The sequence below is a fragment of the Gobius niger genome (genome assembly GCF_951799975.1).
Source record: "Gobius niger genome assembly, chromosome: 1".
NCBI classification, from domain to species: domain Eukaryota; kingdom Metazoa; phylum Chordata; class Actinopteri; order Gobiiformes; family Gobiidae; genus Gobius; species Gobius niger.
In genome coordinates, this window is record NC_136852.1 from 52119989 (window position 1) to 52140969 (window position 20981).

The window sequence follows — 20981 nt, forward strand, 5'->3', positions numbered from 1 at the left end:
GATCCTGAAAAGTGACACTGCCAGTTGTGAAACGTTATGAGAAGACCAATAATATACTTGGAAGGCTGAACTGTGTTGATCTTGAAGTGAAGAATTGGGTTGCTAAAAATAAGTTAGAAATGAGTTCAGATCACACGATCACAACTAACATGTAAATTCAGTGACTTCCTCTTCCATTGTAATACAAATATCACATGTAGGGCCTTTAAAGGTGCAATATGCAATTTTTTATGTGGAAAAACAAGCTTGATATGAGTGTGTAATGTACCTTTTTGTGACCCAATGGCTGAGTGGCTAGTGTGGCGACTTTACATTCCATCACAGTGGCCGCTACAACTCTCCAGGATCAGTTGGTTTGTTGGTTTTCTGATGAGTGGGTCTGTCAGCAGCGAAAACTTACCAGAAACTGTCAAAACACTTGATCTTGGAGCATCATAGGGGCCACCGTGTTGGAAAGTAAAGGCGCCGTGCTAACCACTCACCCACTGGGTCGCTGAAATATAAAATACGCACCAATTTAAAAAAAAAATCACATAAAAAGTTCCATAATGCACCTTTAAGTAGTTTTATTTTATTTTATTTATTTATTTGAAAAAGAGGGACAATACATATTAATGAACATTGTAAACAATGTAAATATGCCAGATTATAGCCTTAGGCTAATTTCCATCTGCAGACCCCCTGGCAGGTTGATGTTACACACGAGTTAGTAAAAACATACAGAGACACGATATACAGAATATGTACAGAGAGAAAGGAATGAGAACAGTGATCACATCATGTTAAAACAAATAACAATAACAAGAGTGGACAACAGAGGAGAATATAGAAAATAGTAAATGCATCGACTGTATTGCACAAACCTCAATAATGCACATGCCCTGACAGACCTGATATTGCACTGACCCATATTGCACCATTCTGTATTGCACTGACCCATATTGCACCATTCTTTATTACACTGACCCGCATTACACTGACCCATATTGCCCAACCCATTTTATCTGACCCTTATTGCACAACCCGTATTACACTGATAATTGTACCTCTTTTTTATAATGCACTAAACATGATCACATGTTTGTGTGCCCCTCAGCCACACTTTTAAATGACTCCTGAATGTGGGGAGACTTGTGCTTTCCCTCACTGACAGTGGAATACTATTCCAGAAGCTCACTCCCTGATATGACAGGACGTTCTGTGAAAAGGCAGTCCGCTTAAATGCCAATTCACAGTCACCTCTCACAGTGGCTCGAGTCACTCGAGACCCCGCAGCACTGCTAGACTTTTGTTTAATAAAATCACTCAATGGTGGAGGCGCCAGACCATGTATAACCTTATAGATTAGACAGGCTGATTTAAATAATTTGAAATTAGAAAAGTTTAAAAATTTATATTTATCTAATATTTGACAATGGTGGTATGACGAAGGTTTCTTGTCTAATATTTTCAATGCTCTTTTGTAGCATACTTCAATTGGCCCAATGGCAGCATGACTTGTATAGGACCAACTTGTGATGCAGTACTCAATATGAGCCAGTATCATAGAGTGCAGGAATGTAATCGCTGCTGTATCCGTTAATGATGTGCGAATATGTCTAAAATTTCGTATATTAACATTTACAGTTTTCACTATTTTTTTAACGTGTTTTTTGAAGGATAGTTTTGAGTCTATTAGCACTCCCAAGTACTTAAATTCCTCAACATTAGTTAATTCTTGTCCACCCAAGCAAACTTTTACTGCGGCCACAGTTGTTTTAGGTTTACTAAAAAACATTGATACAGTCTTTTTCACATTAAGGCATAGGCATGAATCATTCAGCCATTTTTGTAGTTCATTTAAGGCTAATGAAAGCTGATGGGCTGCATCAGCTTTCATGTTCAATTGTGATGACCATTCTGTTTTGCAGCTCAATGTGATTTGGTCTCGTCTTATGTTGGTTAGTCTTTATTATACCTTGATGATGACAGACAACATTTACATTTAGTCAACAGTGAAATCACGATGACAGTGTGTTTCTATGTGGCCATAACAATAACAAGAAATGTGAGAGCTCTGAGAACTGGTCACGTGGCACAACAAAGAACACCTTCTATCCAGACAAAAAAAATAAAAATAAAAATAAAAAAAATAGTAGCTGTAAATCAATTAAGCACGGGAGATGTTATTAGTATATTAGTATTGGCCTCTGGTTCGACAGTGTTTTTAGGCTTATGACAAATGAATGTCAGTTCAGAAGTGGTCGGCGCTTATAGGGTTAAATTTAACCCCTCGCGCGCTGCAGGCGGAAGAGGTGTGTTTTTATACGGAACACATTTCTTAGCAAACTTCCACTCAAGCTTCATGTAAGTCTTGTAGTTGTGTAAAGGAACCGGAGCCTAAAGCATCTGTGAAGTGGCTGCTTATTTTCTATTTTAACAGAGAGAAACTTTTCCCAGAACAAAAGGCGTGGAGCGCGCGGAGCGGAGCCTTTTTGTTTGTTACTAAAGAGTCAAAACAATCGCGCGTCCAGTGAGAGGCCCCGCACTTGAAACGCAAAACTGACTTGAAAGACTGAGGTAAGCTGTGTTTCTCAATCCGAACGCCCCATATAAACTCTTGTCTTACAAAATGCTGATCGCCGCTGCCATATGTGTCCTTTTATCCTCTCCCTTCCCCCCCACCCCTTCTTCTTCTGTACTTTGCTCGCGGATCGAGCAGCGCGTGCGGGATGGGGAACAGCAACAGTGACCGGGGCGGCGGAGGTCAAGGGGAAAGGTCGCCCTCGTATCGGGATGGACAACAGGGAGGGAAAGACGCGCGTCCCAAAATACTGATGGACAGCACAGAGGACGCAGACCTGTTCCAAAGAGAAGACGCCAAGGTATGAAACCAGACTGGGCCCAAATGGATCAAATGTAAAAGATGCAAGTCCTGTTATGTATCTTCTGGAGAATAACACTGTGGAATCTCCTTATGCCATTCTTGTTGTTGTAGAGCTACATACTGCACTATATAGGGGGGGAAATGTAGAGATGATAATGACAACAAGGAAGTAACAAGGCTAAAATAATACAATGTGCCTGTCCCTAAGCAATACAAAGCCAATATCAGTGATTATAATGTCAATTGCTTTGAATTCAATTATTATCCTTTTCTCATTTTGAATTACAAACATTTGAATTAGAAAACAGTGTAAACCTGTGATTAATCTCTTATTACATCTTCAAAAGTAATGAAGTAATAATGCTGCTTTTTCAGGCATAGTTCATCCTATGTACGTTTTTTCTTTTTTCTTTTGATACATCCTATAAACAACTTGCAACAAATATAACAAGCTGCTATAATATGCATTTACATGATCTTCATCAGTGTTGCTTAGTCCAACTTTAAAATTGATGGTTGTATGGTTGCTAATTTGTATTAGCAACCATACAACCTCAGGGAGGAATTGAAAGAAACACATCCAAAGTCAATGTATGTAAATGTATATTGATATATGGATAATATGGGGTCGGCACATATAAGCTTTACTTATGAATTTTGAAAGAAAAATGAATGTCAACTGCTCAAATAAACTTAACTAAACCAAATATGCAGAATGCGGAGATGCAGGAGTTTTTCGAATGGCAGCAAGACCTGGAGAGTTTGACCAAAGGCTCGACTCAGGCCAGACCCACAGTGTTCAGGTGGACCGGAGCCGCTAAAGAGGTCTACGTGTCTGGGTCATTCAACAACTGGGTCTCCAAAATCCCGCTCAACAAAAGGTCAGTGGTGCACAAAACACATATAGACAAAGTTCTGTGGCGATCTTGCCTAAGGCCCATAGGTTCTGTGATTTGCTACACTAATAATAAGCACATTTTAAAAAGATTATTGTGTGTTCTGTTGTCTAGTCAGAACAATTTTGTGGCCATCGTGGATCTGCCTGAAGGAGAGCACCAGTACAAGTTCTGTGTGGACGGACAGTGGACTTTAGATCCCACCGGTGTAAGTTTTTGATCAGTGAATGAACATCCTAAATTATGAATTAAAAAAATGAAAACATATACAGTATTTTACTCACCTCTCATTGTATCCTGCAGTCTGTAATGACGTCTAAAACCGGGACAGTGAATAACTATATCCAAGTGAAGACGACAGACTTTGAAGTGTTCGACGCCTTGAGGATCGACTCTCTGGATTCAGCCGACGGTGAGAAGCTCAATCTGCTGTTTTTTGTTTCATAATGATGAATGAAGTCACAAATATTCCTTCAATTGACATGAAGAGACTCAGCCATTGAGTTTCACAGGGTGGATTATCCATTTCGACAGAACATAGTTGTGTTTTTTCTGGAGCAGTGTTACATTTGTCAACAGAAGTATTATAGTATATATCATAATTTAAGGCAAACTATTTTTTTGCTGACTAAAACTAAATTTAAAGTTAAAAGAAGAGACTAAAATGATAGAAACAACTTCCACTGACAGTTTGAAAGAGCCTCTTATCATCATCATTATCTCACTGCCAAAGGAACAGCTCTGCGCTTTATCCGTGTGGAGAACAAACAGGAAGCAGAGGATCTTGATTAAATATGATTATAGTAAATGTTTTAAATTTAAAGTAGACTAAATTTACATGCCATTTAGGTCGACTAAAACTGGACTAAAATTGAAGAGATGAAAATATTAACACTGCCCTGGATCGACATTTTTCTGGTGTTTCCTTTATTCTTCTGTTTTGGACATGTGCACTGGATGTGACATAAGGAGAGGTTGATGTAATCATGCTGTACCAATGGGCCTGAGTGAGCGAGGGATGACAAGCCCCAAATACGACTTGGACTTGTAATATATAATGTAAAATATTGTCATTTCCTCAAAAGATTTTGTTGAATAAGGATTAAACAACAAAAACTGTAATCAAAACAACCCGATAACATTAATTTTAACAGACTCAACTGATTCTATAGTTTTCCAGTGTCAAAAGTGTCAAAAAGGCAACAAAAATGAGGCAAAAAAGAAAGATAAAAATGCATAAAAACAGCAACAAAAGAGCAACAGAAAATTGACAAGAAGCGATGAAAATGTTTGAAAAAATGTGACACAAAATAAGGACGACAATGTGAGGAAAATATCCATTTAGATCAGTTTTGTTGGTCTTAGCTTGAAAGTGAGCCGTTACTCTGGCCTATTGGCTGTAAGCTTTTACATTTGGGTAAAGCTGCACTGGAGAAAATGCACTTGGTTAAGGCAGGGTTAACTCTATTTACTTAATAGGCAATCATTTGGAAAACACATCATTTTACACTATAAGGTCACATGTCCTGTAAGTTTTCTCCTCACCATTTAACTTTATATACAGCTCAGCTATTATGGCTTGAAGAATTGTAGTAATAATTGTAATGCTGCTTGTCAAATCTAAGACCGTGCAGGTGAAACCGTTGCTGCCCCATAAAGAAAGACGGGAGAAAAGCTTTAATATTAATTCTTTTTTGTCCTTTGTTGTAAGAATTGTCCAGTTCTCCTCCCGGTCCGTACCATCAGGACTCCTACACGATCAAGCCTGAAGACAAATTGAAGCATCCGCCGAACTTACCGCCACACCTGCTGCAAGTGCTGCTCAACAAGGACACTGGCATCTCGGTAAGTGCAATTCACGACGCACGTACCGTGATTTTCAAAAGCAGAACCATGTGTAGATACTGTATTTTTCCTCTTTACTGCTCTAGTGCGACCCAACACTACTTCCCGAGCCAAACCATGTGATGCTGAATCATCTTTATGCCCTGTCCATCAAGGTAACAAACTCAAAGGCTCTGTATTTGATTTTTTAAATGACAAACAATGACAGAGGGAGTAAAATAATTTGTCTGTTGTGTCCAAACTCACTTCTAACTTCCAAATTCTTCACAAGGATGCGTTTGAAACTAGTCTTCATGTTCATGAAATTGATTGATGCTTTATTAACCATGAATTGCGCCCGCCCCTTTACTTCAGTTGTTCTACGCTCAATGAACGGACTTCATGCTCTACCGAAAGAGTCATAACAAAGGAAGTGATCTGATCAATAACATTTCTTAATGCACAGGAAAAGTATAGAATCACTTGAGTCTGTTAAAAATATTTTTTGTGGGCTTGTTTCAATACAGTTTCCTTTAATAAAAAGCCTAGAAAACGGCAATAAAAAAGTGCTGAAATAGCCAATTGGGTATGTACAGTGGGAGGAAAATGTATGTGAACGCTTTGGAATTTCTCACATTTCTGCCTAAATTGGTCATAAAATGTGGTTTGATCTTCATCAAAATCAAGAATGATGACCATACATCACAGTGAGAATAGGGTTTTGATGTTGATGTGCTGTTGATGTGCATTTTCCTCCACACATGACATTGTGTGTTCCTCCCAAACTATTCCACTTTGGTTATGCTCCACAGCACTATAGCTGTTTTTTCTGGCAGCAATAACTTAATCCAGACGTTTCCTGTAGTTGCAGATTCAACATGCACAACAATCATGATGAATCTTGGACCATTCCTCTTTACAAAACTTTTGCTGTTCAGCGAGATTCCTGGGTTCTCTTACTTATTCCTCCCTGTCCTGTGAATGCTTGCATGTTATGGCCAATTAAAATATGATAAAATGTAAATGTGTGGGTGTTATTAGTTTAAGCAGACACTGTTTACTCATTCTTATGATTTTGATGAAGATCAGACAACATTTTATGACCAATTTAGGCAGAAATGTGAGAAATTCCAAAGCGTTCACATGCATTTTCCTCCCACTGTATATGGGAAGCAAGACTCATATAAAATCGCAATGAAAAACTATGAAGCAAAAACTGTTATTTTTTTGTTATTCCCTGGATAATTTATCCAGACAATGTGATAATGGTGCGTCTGAATGTTGTTCCAGGATGGAGTCATGGTCCTCAGTGCGAGTCACCGATACAAAAAGAAATATGTGACCACACTTCTGTACAAACCAATATGAAACGCACATCGCTGTGTTGAGGTGAGCAAATACATCCAAGTGATGCTTCTGGCCACATCTTCGGAGATGTTCCTGGATTCATCAAGCGCTTCGGGTCTTTCAACATCATACACTCTCCTCCAGGCGTCCCAGCTGTCTGTGCAACGACTTGATACATTCCTATTCAAGTGCACTTGCACCACAACTTTGTACTTGCTAATTCAGCGTTTTTTTTCTTTCAGTTATTGTACATACAAATAAAGAAAATTAAATGTAAAAGAAAAACTGTAAATTAAAGTTGATGTCAAAAGACTGTGGATTTAAAGGAGCAGGCCACCTTTTTTCCATACTGAGATATGTTCTTACACGGGCTTAGACGAGTTGATGCGTATCTGTCTGTTTTTTACGCGTGCGCTCAGTAACGCAAAAAGACTAAAGATGTTGCATTTAGCCTCTCCTCCGCTCCTCTATGGGGCCAAACGGGGGTGAAGTTAGAAGTGACCAAGCTCTTCCACGTTTTCCCTATTTAAATACATTTACTTGAGTACTTACACAATCCAAGTATAGCTACAGAAAATTATGTATGTTTTATTTTGTGTAGCTATACTTGGAACGTGTAAAAGCTCACGTAACCGTATTTAATTTGGGGAAACATGAAAGAGCTCGGTCGTTGCTAACTTCACCCCCGTTTGTGTCCATAGAGGAGACGCTAAACGCTAACAACATCTTTGGTCGTTTTGCGTGACCGAGCGCACGCGTAAAGACCAGAGAGATACGCATCAACTCGTCTAAGCTCAGGCAAGAACATATCTCAGTATGGAAAAATGGTGGCCTGTTCCTTGTGATGAACTACGACGGTGATCACCAATAGGCGGCCTGTGGACTAAATCGGGCCCCCCAGAAACTCCCATCTGGTTCTTGTCTCGTCCCAAACAGGTCTCTATCTTTTCTTTAATGAACTGTAGATTTTTGTTATGAATGAATAAAAAAATGTATTTTGGTTGTTCACAATCTTCGTTTTTCACATGAGTGTAAGCAGAAAATTGATTAATAAAATAGTGATAATTTTGCAGGAACTCGCAAATGTACTACACTATGCTACAGCTATCTTAACTCACAAACCTGGCCTTTTTTTCTTATTTTAATCTCTATTTTTGGAATCTTTGCACCAAAACAGTATAATTTACCAAATCATGTCATTCTTGCCCACTTTTGCTACAATAACAAGGGAATTATTAAAAAATAACAAACAAAGCACTGTTGTTGTCGTTATGATTTATTGCTTTACTCAGACGCAGTACTTGGAGTCCAGGTGCTTGTTTTCGGAGTTGTATGTTTTCCCAGCGAAACAGTGAGCAGCAACTCGATCGCACTCGCACACGGCCGCCTGGCACTTGTCATTGGAGGCTGCAGAGAGAAAGTGGGTGGAAAATAAGTTTTGCAATTTTAGGGTCATATAGTATTTTATTTTATTGTATGTTTTCGTTAATTTAGTTTTGCACAAATGTAGACGTTGGATAAGAGATGAGTGTCTTTACCTGAGCAGGTGACTTGCTGGTTGGAGCAGGTGTGATCATAAACCAGGACGTAGGGCAGGTCCTCCACAGCAGTGCAGCCCGGAGCTCTTCTGGCAGCGTAGTAGCAGTTGTCATGCACTTTACAGCATCTGCAAGACACTCAGAGTTATGTAGTAGCACATTATAATAAAGGTATGCTACTAAAACTGACAGTGCTTAAGAGAATGCATGATTATACATAATGAAAGCTTCTTCAAATATAACGGAGGCTCAGACGTCTTAGAGCGGCCTGGACTTGCCGTTTGCCTTGTTAAAGGGATATTTCAGGATTTTTGACATAGGGCCTCATTTCCTAGTTAACCAGAGTGTTGTTGATTTCTGGAGATATATATATATATATTTGAATTCATGCAGCATGTTTGAAGAGTTTTGTGGTGCTAGGCTAGTGCTAGGCTAGTGCTTGTCTATGGTAACTAGTAGCCTGCATTAAAAATAGTCTAACCCAAGCACAGTGCACCTGAAGCAAATCACTTATAACACCAGACTACGATATAAATGCCTGTGCTAACTGATTTTTTTTTTTTAAATATAACTATTTTGCATTTAAAATAACTTATATTTGAGCATTCCTGGTTGTAAGCTACGCTGCGCTGAAGTGATCCACTCGCTTACATTCACAAAGGAGCTTTCTACAAATCAGATATGGCAACGTTTGGAGGACGACCCGATGATTTTGAAGAGGTTTTAATACTACTAGTTACCATAGACGTGCACTAACCTAGCACTAGCCTAGCATTAGCCTAGCACCACTAACCTCTTCAAATATAAGGACTGCAAGAATAAAAAAAAAAAAGAAAATCTCCAGAAATCAACAACAGTCTGGATAACTAGGAAATGAGGCCCTATGTCAAAAATCCTGAAACATCCCTTTAGCAGTTAAGATGGCGACACAAAATTGTACAGTTCCTGATAAGCACCTTTTACAGACACTTCCGATATACCAAAATAAAATCATTCTCGGCACTTGTACGATGTGTTGTGCTGTACCTTCATGGAAATACTCTTTTATAATCATGTTATAATCAATTAGCTTCAAAAAGCGTCTGGACAGGAGCTTACAGACTATAGAAGTAATGTGTCATTGCATTTTTGTCACATTTTTGTTTTGTTTTCGCAGTTTTTTTGTACTTTTTTTGGGTCATGTTTTTGTTAATTTTGTCATCGTTTGTTTTCTTTGTTTTTTTGTTTTTTGTTGTGTTTTCATCATGTTTGTGTTACTCTTTTGAGGCTTCTTTGGGTCACTTTTTGTGATGTATTCTCATCCTTGTTTTCGTGGCAATTTTGACGCTTGAAGCTTTTAGATTTGGGTAAAGCCAAACTGGAGAAAACGTGCTGGTCTGTGAGATTGCAAAATGAGGAGAGTGAGAAAGGAAACATTCAAGCTCCTCCCTCTTCGCTCTCTTGATCGGACCTGAGAGGCCGGTTCACTGCAAAGCTTGTGTAATTGGTCAAAGTTATGGCACTAGGCATTCTGGCTTGTGTTTGAGATCAGCGAAGGTAGAGGAATGATTAACCAATATAACGAATGTTCAACATCTGTGAGTTGCCCTTTTGATAATTTCAGTAATACGAACTTCTCTCCGCCATCAGAGACATTCGCTACGCATTTTTTCATTGATTCACCTTGCAAAAAAACATTTTGTATCTCAAATGTCACATACACTTTCGTTATTAGAGTCATTTATGTTATGAAATATTATGTGGTCACTAGATTTTCTTCCTCACTCGTCCAGTTCGTCCACCGGAGCTCCTTTTCCTCCAAAGCCGCACCAGCAGCCGTAGTCGTTGTACAGAAGAGGGCTGACCCCGGGCTGGACACACTGGATCATGTTCCCAAACTGCCATAAGGCTTTGGGCAGAGTGGCACCGTTGACCGCACAAGCTGCCGACAAAAGAAGACAATAATGTAATAAATACAGCTCAGAGCAAATGCGTAGCCTACTAAGGGAACACGACACACACACAAGTTCTTCAAAGTCTATAGTCCTATCTTACATCAGTATATTGATGCCTCATTTTACAGATGTTTATTGATAAATGTTAACTATATAGAAAAAAAAATCCTCAAATTCCACTCAATTAAAACAAATCTGTTGGTCCATATGGTTCAGAATAAATCAGTGGGTAACTCGATGGACCTTTAATCTCTCATACCGTGACACAAATAAAGAATATTAATTGCAAACACATTCATATTTATACACATTTTCCCCTCTCAAGCTTTGAGACAATGAGACAATTGACAAAATGACTGTCCCACCAATTTAGATCCAATTATCACAATGATCTGAATCAGCATTCCCAACACGCTGACTTTTAAACCTTTTAAGGCATATAAAGTTTTAACGCAGTTCATACCGGTCAGCAGGAGGGCCAGGAGAGCAGTCCGAGTCATGGTGTATTCTCAACAAGGTCAGTTCTGGTGCAACCTTTTGCTTTTTATACCTGAGACAAAGACCGAGATAAGGAAAGCAAGGGGTGGGCACAGCCAGGGGTGACTTAATCGACACATATTTTTCATAATCACACCTACAATTGTCTGTGCAAAGTGTGGCTTTCGTTCGCAAACCTTCTCATTTTGCCATAATTCTTGTCATTACTGTAAAAGAAAAACCCTAAGAGTTTCTTTGTATGCACTCTGTCCTCCTCCGGGTCTCCACTTTTTTAAGCTCCCAGTACACAGCTGAGTAAACAGTCGGCCAAATGATGCAGTTCTCATGGTTTTCCAGTGAACCTTGACCAACGTAATCTAAATGTAAAGAAAGTGAAGTCACATACAAATAATAGTATACTTATCATGACTATTGAACTAGTCCATTCTTATCTGTGCAACCTAAAGGTGCATTATGAAATTTTTGATCACATATGTTTTTTTTGTTTTTTACTGTGAATGTATATTTGACCTCTCAGTGACACAATGGCTGTACCAGGAGCCTCTGTGATGCTCCAGGACCAATTGTTTTTTTACAGAACAATTGATCCTGGAGCATTTTAGAGACAACCGTGATCAAAAGTATTGGCGTCACTACAAGGTCAAATACGCACAAATATCAACTTTTTTTCCGCAAAAAAGTTGCATAGGGTATCTTTAACTGACTTAAATTGATGAAATGTACATTGTTTTGAGTGGTTTTCACTGATTAAGATTTTTTTTCCTAATCGGACCAAGAATACTTTGCTTGTTTGATGACATTTCAGAATGAAATTACAATAATCTTGCTTGAAATAAGAAAGTAAAACTGCCAATGGGATAAGACCAATTTTTTTAAAAGCAGAACTAAGTAACTGTAGAGGCCACTGCAGGTGTCGTAGCATGTTGCGTTTTTTTACGTTAATTGTCCGTGAGAGTAAATAGTACACTGACAGAAAAGAACAAAGGGACAGAGGGATATTGTATTTCCAATTACACAATGGAGATCATTTTTTTCACTCAAATTTGGCTGTTAGTACTGTTTAAGTGGCGCTAGCCCGCAGTTAGCTTTGCCCGTTAGCCTGTTAACTTCTTCTTCATGATTCTATTAGTGTGTATTGGGGCCTCCGACCCGTAGGCAGCGAAGTTGCAATTGTGGTTTTCTGGGCAGAGACACCAGGGGGAGATAAAAGACCCCCCAATCATCCCATTAACACTTGTATCACCCCCAGAGGGACTACTCAAAGCATTTATTAAGGTAAACAAGTTATTTAGTACTGCTTTAACTCATTGGCAGAGAAAATTACCTGAAAGAAGGATGAAATGTATTGAAATAAGTCAGAAACATCTCAGAGCAAGTTAAATAATGTAGGTCAAATACCCAACTAAATCTTAGAAGTTGGATTATTATGCTAAATTTGAGACATTAAAACTAATCTAGTTTATTCCTTTTTGCAGTGTATAAAAACTTCCGTAATGCACCTTTAAAGTCACACAAATTGCTTTACAGAGCACCAGCAGGAGACCTTATATGTTTTTTTTTTTTTTAAATATGCATTTAGGTTCCAATGTGTTCACAATGGCAGGCAAATGCAGGCAAACAAATCTAAATTAACCATAAAATAATGTTTTTTTTTATTAAGTGATAAAGATTAAGTGCATTATACTGTATACCTGAGCCTTTCTTATCCATTACCTGTTGCAGATGTTGTAGATCCATGGCCAGTGCTACAACAATGCCATCCAGCGTGAGGACTGTTGACCCATTGTTTTTACACAGTATCAATACTCCTGCAATGAGGGCACTTGTTATGTACAAAACCCTGTTGATTAAGCCCCTACAAAAGCAAGTGATTCTTCCTTTACTCGGACACAGAGGTCATCTGGAGCAACAAAGGAAATGAAAACTCCTGCTTTGTGTTTTTAGAAGAAAGTAACCTCTTTCATAAAAGCCTCCATTTCCTGGATTTTAGTCTATCCCAGGTCCAACCTCGGGGCTAAAAGTTCACTTTACTTTGCTCACGGGCCACTATGGAAACATTACAAGCCAATAGTTTGATGCACTCGCCAGAAATGTATGGTACAATGTTGAATTAGATGTTTGAATTAAATGAAAGAAAATACATTTAAAAAAAAAAGATGAGGAAATGCTTTTGTAACTTTTTATTTTATTATTTTCTAATCTAATATGGGCACTGTTGAACATCATAAAAAAAGTAGACATATACAACAGAAAAAGGCAGTATTTCCAATAGTATAATGGATTGCTGTCTTTGGTGGCCCGTCATATCTTGCTCTCACAGATGTAGCGGAAATCGATGCCACAGTCTGCGTCGTTCCACAGTCGGCGTTTGCGTCTGGCCGCAGCGTGGATCTGCCCACAGTCCTCCCCGTTCTCTCTGTAATCCCAGTCATCAGGTTGGCCCCGATCCCAAAACCTGAATACAACCGACCTAATTAGTTTGACACATACATTTATGAGTGAGGGAAAAAAATGCACCTGTTTTATTTTACTTTTCCATTGAACTGTAGTCGCTTCCGTCCACCCAGCTCCAGTGCCCCTCATTCTGGCGCTCAACGAGTCCAATCCAGTAGTTTTCCATAAGTGCAGCTATTTTTGAAATGTAATCCTTGAAATGAGGGATTAGAGATGAGTATTTTTCATTTCATATCATTTTGATTAATGTGAAATGTCAAACTAAAAAGCGGGTGTACATAAATGTGGTTTAGCAAAGACCAATCATTTCCAACTTTTAAAGTTGTGCTTTGTTTCACACATGTATGTTTTCAAATAGAGCTCAAGAACACACTGTGCCACCTGCTGATGTCATGAGGTGGTGCTCCTTAGTGTTGAAGTTCATATACAATAGGCTACCTCCCCTGGACTCAAATTGCCTTCGCTACAAAGCATGACTGGCTCATAGATAACTACAGGTTCAACCGTATTTAAACATATGTACTGTGTCAGCAAGTCCTGGTGTTTCGAATGTTTAGCAATTATTTTCTCACATTTGCCTTGTTGTTTTGCAAGTTATAAAACATAAAATAACACGGCTAAAGTTGCTCCCCGAGGAAGGTTGGTCGCTCTCTGTGGAATAAGGAAACACTCAGTGCAATGTTTCAAAGTTTTTAAATTAATAACCCGGTTGCCTTGGTTTTTCTTTTCTCTCATAAGCATCATCACCGCAGAATTATTCGACAAAAACCTCCGGAGCACTTTGCAAATGTTTTGAAAACAGCAAAGGTTTTCAAAAGTTGGCCCACCTTAAAAAAAATAAAATTATTAAATCAATCTTACCAGTTCCTCTACACTGTTTATCACCAGCAGATGTCCTTGACGATTTTGGCAGTCTGTTTCCGCTGCGCTCCAAGGCGCTTTGGTGGTCGACAGAAAGTAGCAGCTGTTTTCATTAGACACCCATCCTTCCCGACATTTTCCTGTTTTATTCATGCAAAAACAAATGTTTCACATGCACAGTTCATAATTGTTTTTAAATTTTATGGATTTTCATGACTCACATTGAACATCTTTTCTATCTAGGTTGTGTTAATGTTTCATGAAAGCTATAGTAGTGGATGATCACAAACTATTGGTAAGGAGTGCAAGTACAAAGCATCTTCGTGGGCTCTTTCTACAAGTTTTCTACATGCATGTGCACATTTCACCTTTTAGCACAAACAGCTGCATTAATAGCCTTGGTCTGTGAGTGAGGTTGGTAAGCAAGTTTTCAAGGTTTATCACTACTTTTGCTTCAGTGCAGGTTTGTAGGTCTAGAGGAAGTTATACTACCAAGTGAAGTACTTAATTTGAATTGCCCTTCTGGGATCAATAAAGTTATCCGAATCTGAAGTAAACCCAAACTTACCTCTAACTGGAGTAATCTCAGTGAGTAGAACAAGCTGTACACTCTTTTCAGCATGAGCTTCAACATGAGCTGTCCACAAAAGAAATGAAGTGATGTTTAAGTTTGTATCGTATCATTTGTATCATGATACAAGCACCACTTACAGGAACTAGGCGCAAAATGCTGGCTGTTGGGTTGCGTGAGTTTGATTTTTATATCATTTATGTCACTGCCTAATTGAGAAACTGTGAATAGAAGATAAAAACAAATTGAAGACAATCATTGTTTGACGTAACCAGCTGTGAGACTATTGCAGAGAACATCTTACATTTTACTCCAGTTATCAGCAGCAGAATAAACAGAAGAAGCAACAGGACAGAATACAGGACATAAACAACCATGTTCTTTCTCCCTAAAGGAAAATCCATGTCACTGTGTGTAAATTGAAAAAACATTTTTTTTTTTTTTTTTTACCCTTTTGTAACATTATCGACGTGTCATCCGCAGACCTAACCTCAAACTGCTGATACTGAGCTTCCATTACTGTAGAAAAGTGTTTTATTTATTTGAACAATTTTCCATTCTACCAACTTCCTCCATCAAAACACCTGGAAAATAATTTTGATGAACTTACCTTTACCGTGAAGCAAAGCCACTGTCTATTAACCTGTGTACATGGACTCTGACCATGGGATCAGAAAATCCCTCCCTTTCAAGAGAAACATAGATTAATAACCTACATCAAACATGTCCAGCAAACAGTGACCATGACCTAACAGTCAGTCTGGGAAATACCTTTGTCCCATGAGTACACTACAGCATGGAGAACAAATAATGATCTTTCAATGTTTCTTAATGTGTCTAAAAATCACAGACACACACACACGCAGACACACACACACACGCAGACACACAGACACACACACGCGCACACACACACGCGCACGCGCACACGCACGCACACACGCACACACACACGCACACACACACGCACACACAGGGTTATTTGTTTTGGGATTGATCCAGAGTTGCCGCTAGGGGTCGCGCTGAACCTTTCGCCTCACGTGACCTTTCCTTCAAATAGCTTCCGGTCTCTTCTCGGAAACAGAAAATGGCGACTTTCGGACGCGTCTCTCAGGCTTTGGCCAGATCTGGCTTATATCAAGCCCGGCGACAGCTTTCTGCTGCTGCTGCAGGGGCTCATGGCGAGCAAACAGGTACTTCTGACTCATTCATATTTATATTAATATCAGATTATTGTCGGTACGTACCGGGTGTTAGTTATAGCTTGACCTTGTTAGCATTAGCCTCGGTTAGCAACAACACTGCGATCAATATCACTCAAAATGGTATCAAATAAGCTTAATATCGTTCGTTGTTTTGGGTTAAACGATCATTGAAAAACACCAAGTTTGTGCTTTGAATCAAGGGTTTTAACATGTGTCGTGGCAAATAAGGTCGCTTGAATACCGCAACACACATCTTGTATCGTATTGCACTTTTATGAAAGACATACGTGTTTATTAGGAGTTTAAAACTTTATTTCCCTTTTCCTTTAGAGCTGTGGTTGTCAAACTAATACTTTTGGACCGTTTAGTTGGAATACCCGACTAATTCTTTTTATTTAAGAAAATTAAGTTTATCCTGCAGTAATGAATGTAAAGTAGGTGCTTGTTCATGGTTGCGACATAAACTATTCTAAACTAAGGTCACGTGTTTTATGAGGTGACAGTTATATACGGTTCAATGTTATTTGAGAACCGTTGCTCCATAGATTTGATTACATTATTGCTACTACAACTTTTTATGTGCAGAATGGCATAAGGTTAAAGTCATAAACGGTATGACCAAAGGATGTGTTTAATGAAGCTTTTGTTTCCTCTCACAGCAAAGACATGGAAGATCCTGAGTTTCGTGGTAGCCCTTCCTGGCGTTGCTGTGTGCATGCTCAACACATACCTGAAGGAGCAACAAGTCCATATGCAAGAACAGCCGGAGTTTGTCCCCTATGCTCATCTGCGCATCCGCTCCAAGGTCAGCTGTGGATCCAAGACGATTCAAAGATAATCTGGCAAAACTGTAAACTTAGTGGAGTCTTTAATTTTTTTTTCTATCTTGCAGAAATTCCCTTGGGGTGATGGCAATCATTCACTTTTCCACAACGATCATGTAAACGCTCTCCCTGACGGTTACGCGGGCCACGAAGAGTAGATCCTCTTCCTCCTGAAAACCTCACCACTGGCTCGGGACCAGTCCTCAAACCGCTCTTTTACTGGACCACATGCTGCACTTACAGTTTATGATTCTTCCCTTTTCTGTTGTTTTCAATGTGCTCCATGTATGAGCACTCCTGAACTTGAAGTTTGTTCTGACCTGGACCATATAACACAACTTTCAGTGTAAATTAAACAATATTAAAATAATTAAAGTCTTATGTCTTGTGTTCGTTTTAGGACTAGGCGTAGCTAATGCAAGGAGGCACAATATGTGTTACTATTTACAATTTTGGACTGGGGGGGGACATTTTCTCTGTCGTGTATTTTCTTTATGTAGAATTGTCGGAGTCTTGATTCGTAAATGAATACCTCTGGTAACTGGGGAGATGATGCAGAATAAAAAACAAAACCATTGATGCTACATTTCGGGGAGCCATTATATAGTATGACCTACACCGTAATGGCCCTGTTTATTTATTATCTGTGTCAATCATTTATTTCTCTTGATCTTTAATCCTTAACGCGCACGCCCCCTGGCGCGTCACCGATTTAAGCCTCTCTCCGCCTTTTGACGTGAACGCGCTTTAAGCCGAATTTAAAAATCCAGGGTTAACAAAGCCTGCGGATGCCCCTCGCATCATCCGGACCTTTCTCCGTGACCCAATATCTCCTCTCCAGCGGCGAGCGAAACGGCGAAGCGTGGAGCGGAAGGTGGAAGAGGACCTTAAGCTCGACTTTTTGCTGTCATCATGGCGGAGCTATACGATTTGATAAGTAAATCTAGCCTTGAAACATCTCGGATAACTGCGTCCGTGCAGGCTGCAGCGGAAGGCGAGAGCAATCAAATGTCGATCGTTGCGCTCATTGAAGCAGAGCGAGGTGAATAATACATCAATAACAACTAATTAATAATTATGTCCCCTTGCAACATTTGTTATTCTATTATCTCTGCAGAACTTCAAATGATGAGAAAGCAGGAAAGAGCCCACTTCTTCAGCACAAAAGAGCAAGAACTAATTTTGAAATTGTATGAAGAAGAAAGAGGCGTATTGACAGCTAAATCCAACACCTCAAGTGCTTCAAAGTCAAGAGAGGAGGCGTGGCAGAGAATAGCTGACAAAATCAATGCGTGAGAGAAAACAAAAATCAAAGTGTGTCTCATTAAAATAATTGCTAGTTGTCCTTTTTAAAGGGGGATTTCATGCAATTTCAGGGTTTCAGACAGTGGCTACAAAAGAAGTTGGCAGCAAGTCAAAATCAAACATAAAAACATCATGCAATCAGGTAATAAAACTTTGCTTTGTCTTGTCAGTATTTCTTTGAGTGAAGTCACAGCAGCTGTTTCTCAAAATGTGGCACGAGTACTTCTGTCCCAGGAGTCTTAGCTTATATTTTTCCTGTTTTAAGTACATATTTTAACCCTATCATGGGACCCTATTTGATCCCATGATCTGGATCAGCTTTAGGTTTAAGGGGTGGCATTGTGTTGTTTTGCCACCTCACCCACCTTTCTTATCTATGACCAATGGTGCAGATTGGGAGCCACATTTTCATCATTCAGCGTCACAGCAGCTGTGGCTATTTGAGTAGCTAATTGTATACATTAACTATGTACAGCAGTGGTTCCCAAAGGGGGGCCTTAGAGGACCTGCAGGGGGGCCCCAACGCTTGTCTACCAAACAAGTACACACAAAAAAAATGTTTTAAAGGAAAAGTGAGATTTCTTTGCTACATTATACTACTGTAAACTTGGCCTACAGTCATGGCTGAATGTTGCTTTTTGTGTCATTCTGCTGTAAACTACTAACAAATTCCTCAGAATATAGTAAATGTATTATTATTGGGGGGTCCCCGAACGTCCCTGCGACATCCCAGAATTTGTAGTTATATTGTAAACCTCTTTAGATGTTTTTGAAAGGTACTAGAACCAATTTACTTCCTTTTAGATGGTACATGAAAAGCAAATAGACTCTATTTTTTCTTACATAAACATTTTTTCTATGAAGTGAATCTGTCATTTCAGCCAGAAGACGAAGAACAGAGATGCTGAAAAACGGAATAATTGGCCCTCTGTCCTGCGAACACGACGTCCTGCCACATAAAGACAGGATCAGAGTAGAGGTCCTGCCGTCAGCCGAATGTATCGAGCCACTGAGTGAATCTGAAGCATCAAACACTTACATAAATGGTAGGTTGTTTTCACAGCTGCGTATTTCAAGTGGCTGTGCGTTTGTAGAAGTAGCACATGACACTTCAATGGTTCTATTACTGTTTTCTTCATTTTGAGGGTGGTCTTAGTTGGGTGCAAAGTGAGGGCTATAGTAAGCATACTATTACACGTTCTCTAAAATTCTTGCCATCAGATGTCCATAGAAAAACAACGTGTGATCACCTGACCACATACTCACTAGACACGTTGACCTACGTGAGAGTAGTTTTCAAACAGTGAACATACAGTCTTGTTTTAAGCCTGTTCACATTTAATAATGCAGTAGGTTTTGCTATCATTGTCATTTTCTGTCCAAACAGTTTCTGGTCATCCGGTTATCCTGATGCCTGTTACAAAGACCGAACCAGACAGTGTGAGCAGTGACGAGACAGACGTTAGTGACACACATTATGAAGGCGTAAGTAAACAAGTTTATTATAGTTACTAAAGTAATTTACCTGTAATGTTCCTCGCAAAGAACATACTGTATTGTAGCTCAACGGACGCCAATTACTGACGGTAGCGCGGATTATTGTTCAGAAGTTACCACATAGTTGATTTGCTGCCATTATTCCTTTGAACTCTCGAAAAGTCTACGGACGTTTAGAATTTTCCTTCCTGAACCCTTTGGTGGATGGCACTGCTGAGCACCGTAGCAGCACCTCTTGTTTTTAGCCTGATTTAAATTGCTTCATGTGTTTTGTGGAGCAGAATCACTTATTACATTATTGTTATCAAACAAGAAATACCAATGATAAGATGGCCCACAGCAATAATGAATAATGTACAACGTGGACCGCAAACCTCAAATTGAAAATGCTTATTTTCATATTTTAGCTGGATATGCATAACAACAGCTTTCATGATATTGCTTCTATGGCTAATAATATCGCTTCGAGCTGTGGAAGTGTCAAGGTAAGACTGGGCTTTTAAAAATCTAAAGCAAATTATTGACCATATGTAACAGTTTGTATTTTCTTCTCATTTAGCAGGCGCAAAAGGAAGATTTAAGATCTCTTTACTGCACATATCTCAAAAAGGAAATAGAGAATCGAGAACAGCTGATGGAGTATCGAGCGCTTAAAATGAAGAAGCTTGAGAAGGAAATTTTATTATTAGATAAACAGTTGACGTGACCTTTTATTTTTTGTACTATTTGTTTTGTTCATGTTACAGTAATACATTTGCAATGCTCTACAATCTTTGATGCCTTCAAAGCACAATTTGGGTGATGTGTTAACGCCTTAGATGGAATGATCTGTGTCAAATTCTCCTTTTTTTTTTTTACGTTTATTTTAATATTTTATCATTCAAATTGGACAAACATAATGCCAAGACAGTGGAGTTTTGCTTTTGAAAGGTCATTGAAACTGTACTTGCCTTGATGCGGTGAGGGCTGCCCTGAAGCACTGAAGGGAACAGTCAGAGAAGTGAATGAAGGAATTGAAAGCTCAAACATTGTTGATTTAGACCACGTTATCACATGATGACCTCTAAATATCATGGAATGCAATTGATTGTATTCATATTTGAACTCAAAATCAGTATTTATTTAAAAAAAGAAAAAAAAAAGAAATGTAATGAGGCCTTTCCGAAAAATATTGGTTGGTGCATTCGGACAATCTTGCCTTTGTGATTGTTTCCTTTGTAAAAAATAAAATAAAATAATTACATGCTTGGAAAGACAAATCTTGATTATGATGATGACATTTATATTATGATAATATTCAAATTCTGCGGACATATAATTTGCTAATCCAAATGACAAATAATCCACATCATAAACATTGG

General features: G+C 38.9%; 5 protein-coding genes across 7 annotated transcripts; 3 read left to right on the forward strand and 2 right to left on the reverse strand.

The window, feature by feature from the left end:
- Window positions 1-2701: 2701 nt before the first annotated feature.
- Window positions 2702-7108, forward strand: prkab1b (protein kinase, AMP-activated, beta 1 non-catalytic subunit, b). The gene is made up of 7 exons (XM_079562534.1): window positions 2702-2864; window positions 3581-3747; window positions 3877-3970; window positions 4066-4174; window positions 5474-5607; window positions 5694-5762; window positions 6877-7108. Exons 1-7 carry the CDS (start codon window positions 2712-2714, stop codon window positions 6952-6954), a joined length of 804 nt encoding a protein of 267 aa, XP_079418660.1. The 5' UTR covers window positions 2702-2711; the 3' UTR covers window positions 6955-7108.
- A 1096-nt stretch (window positions 7109-8204) lies between these two features.
- Window positions 8205-10909, reverse strand: pla2g1b (phospholipase A2, group IB (pancreas)). The gene is made up of 4 exons (XM_079564601.1): window positions 10869-10909; window positions 10236-10392; window positions 8472-8599; window positions 8205-8340 (listed from the first exon to the last, which is right to left on the reverse strand). Exons 1-4 carry the CDS (start codon window positions 10903-10905, stop codon window positions 8222-8224), a joined length of 441 nt encoding a protein of 146 aa, XP_079420727.1. The 5' UTR covers window positions 10906-10909; the 3' UTR covers window positions 8205-8221.
- A 2246-nt stretch (window positions 10910-13155) lies between these two features.
- On the reverse strand, window positions 13156-15554 carry LOC306977762 (hepatic lectin-like). 2 transcript variants are annotated; one of them, XM_079576203.1, is made up of 8 exons: window positions 15400-15554; window positions 15240-15308; window positions 15094-15177; window positions 14930-15010; window positions 14787-14855; window positions 14219-14358; window positions 13435-13550; window positions 13156-13358 (listed from the first exon to the last, which is right to left on the reverse strand). In XM_079576203.1, the coding sequence occupies exons 2-8, from the start codon at window positions 15304-15306 to the stop codon at window positions 13205-13207; spliced, it is 711 nt and encodes a 236-aa protein (XP_079432329.1). In that variant the 5' UTR covers window positions 15307-15308; window positions 15400-15554; the 3' UTR covers window positions 13156-13204. The 2 variants fall into 2 exon arrangements, with proteins under 2 accessions (XP_079432329.1, XP_079432328.1); XM_079576202.1 differs by having other exon boundaries at window positions 15240-15554.
- A 274-nt stretch (window positions 15555-15828) lies between these two features.
- cox6a1 (cytochrome c oxidase subunit 6A1) lies at window positions 15829-17187 on the forward strand. The gene is made up of 3 exons (XM_079570465.1): window positions 15829-15982; window positions 16654-16799; window positions 16887-17187. Exons 1-3 carry the CDS (start codon window positions 15877-15879, stop codon window positions 16974-16976), a joined length of 342 nt encoding a protein of 113 aa, XP_079426591.1. The 5' UTR covers window positions 15829-15876; the 3' UTR covers window positions 16977-17187.
- Window positions 17188-17461: 274 nt separating this feature from the next.
- LOC306970248 (uncharacterized protein) lies at window positions 17462-20738 on the forward strand. 2 transcript variants are annotated; one of them, XM_079566139.1, is made up of 7 exons: window positions 17462-17860; window positions 17936-18110; window positions 18195-18265; window positions 19005-19169; window positions 19511-19608; window positions 20028-20105; window positions 20180-20738. In XM_079566139.1, exons 1-7 carry the CDS (start codon window positions 17731-17733, stop codon window positions 20324-20326), a joined length of 864 nt encoding a protein of 287 aa, XP_079422265.1. In that variant the 5' UTR covers window positions 17462-17730; the 3' UTR covers window positions 20327-20738. The 2 variants fall into 2 exon arrangements, with proteins under 2 accessions (XP_079422265.1, XP_079422266.1); XM_079566140.1 differs by having other exon boundaries at window positions 20183-20738.
- Window positions 20739-20981: the final 243 nt, after the last annotated feature.

Excerpts from the sequence above, each read along its gene's own strand:
- LOC306970248 (XM_079566139.1), top strand. The coding sequence starts at position 17,731 with ATGGCGGAGCTATACGATTTGATAAGTAAATCTAGCCTTGAAACATCT. Across the intron at positions 18,266-19,004 it reads TAAAAACATCATGCAATCAG|CCAGAAGACGAAGAACAGAG; the intron begins GTAATAAAACTT and ends CTGTCATTTCAG. Across the intron at positions 20,106-20,179 it reads CGAGCTGTGGAAGTGTCAAG|CAGGCGCAAAAGGAAGATTT; the intron begins GTAAGACTGGGC and ends CTTCTCATTTAG.
- pla2g1b (XM_079564601.1), bottom strand. The coding sequence starts at position 10,905 with ATGACTCGGACTGCTCTCCTGGCCCTCCTGCTGACCG. Across the intron at positions 10,393-10,868 it reads CCTGGCCCTCCTGCTGACCG|CTTGTGCGGTCAACGGTGCC; the intron begins GTATGAACTGCG and ends TTTTGTCGGCAG. Across the intron at positions 8,600-10,235 it reads CCGGTGGACGAACTGGACGA|ATGCTGTAAAGTGCATGACA; the intron begins GTGAGGAAGAAA and ends AGTGTCTTGCAG.
- prkab1b (XM_079562534.1), top strand. The coding sequence starts at position 2,712 with ATGGGGAACAGCAACAGTGACCGGGGCGGCGGAGGTCAAGGGGAAAGG. Across the intron at positions 2,865-3,580 it reads TCCAAAGAGAAGACGCCAAG|AATGCGGAGATGCAGGAGTT; the intron begins GTATGAAACCAG and ends CCAAATATGCAG. Across the intron at positions 5,608-5,693 it reads ACAAGGACACTGGCATCTCG|TGCGACCCAACACTACTTCC; the intron begins GTAAGTGCAATT and ends TTACTGCTCTAG.
- cox6a1 (XM_079570465.1), top strand. The coding sequence starts at position 15,877 with ATGGCGACTTTCGGACGCGTCTCTCAGGCTTTGGCCAGATCTGGCTTA. Across the intron at positions 15,983-16,653 it reads GGCTCATGGCGAGCAAACAG|CAAAGACATGGAAGATCCTG; the intron begins GTACTTCTGACT and ends TTCCTCTCACAG. Across the intron at positions 16,800-16,886 it reads ATCTGCGCATCCGCTCCAAG|AAATTCCCTTGGGGTGATGG; the intron begins GTCAGCTGTGGA and ends TCTATCTTGCAG.
- LOC306977762 (XM_079576203.1), bottom strand. The coding sequence starts at position 15,306 with ATGGAAGCTCAGTATCAGCAGTTTGAGGTTAGGTCTGCGGATGACACG. Across the intron at positions 15,178-15,239 it reads GTCGATAATGTTACAAAAGG|GGAGAAAGAACATGGTTGTT; the intron begins GTAAAAAAAAAA and ends ATTTTCCTTTAG. Across the intron at positions 14,856-14,929 it reads GCATTTTGCGCCTAGTTCCT|CTCATGTTGAAGCTCATGCT; the intron begins GTAAGTGGTGCT and ends TTTTGTGGACAG.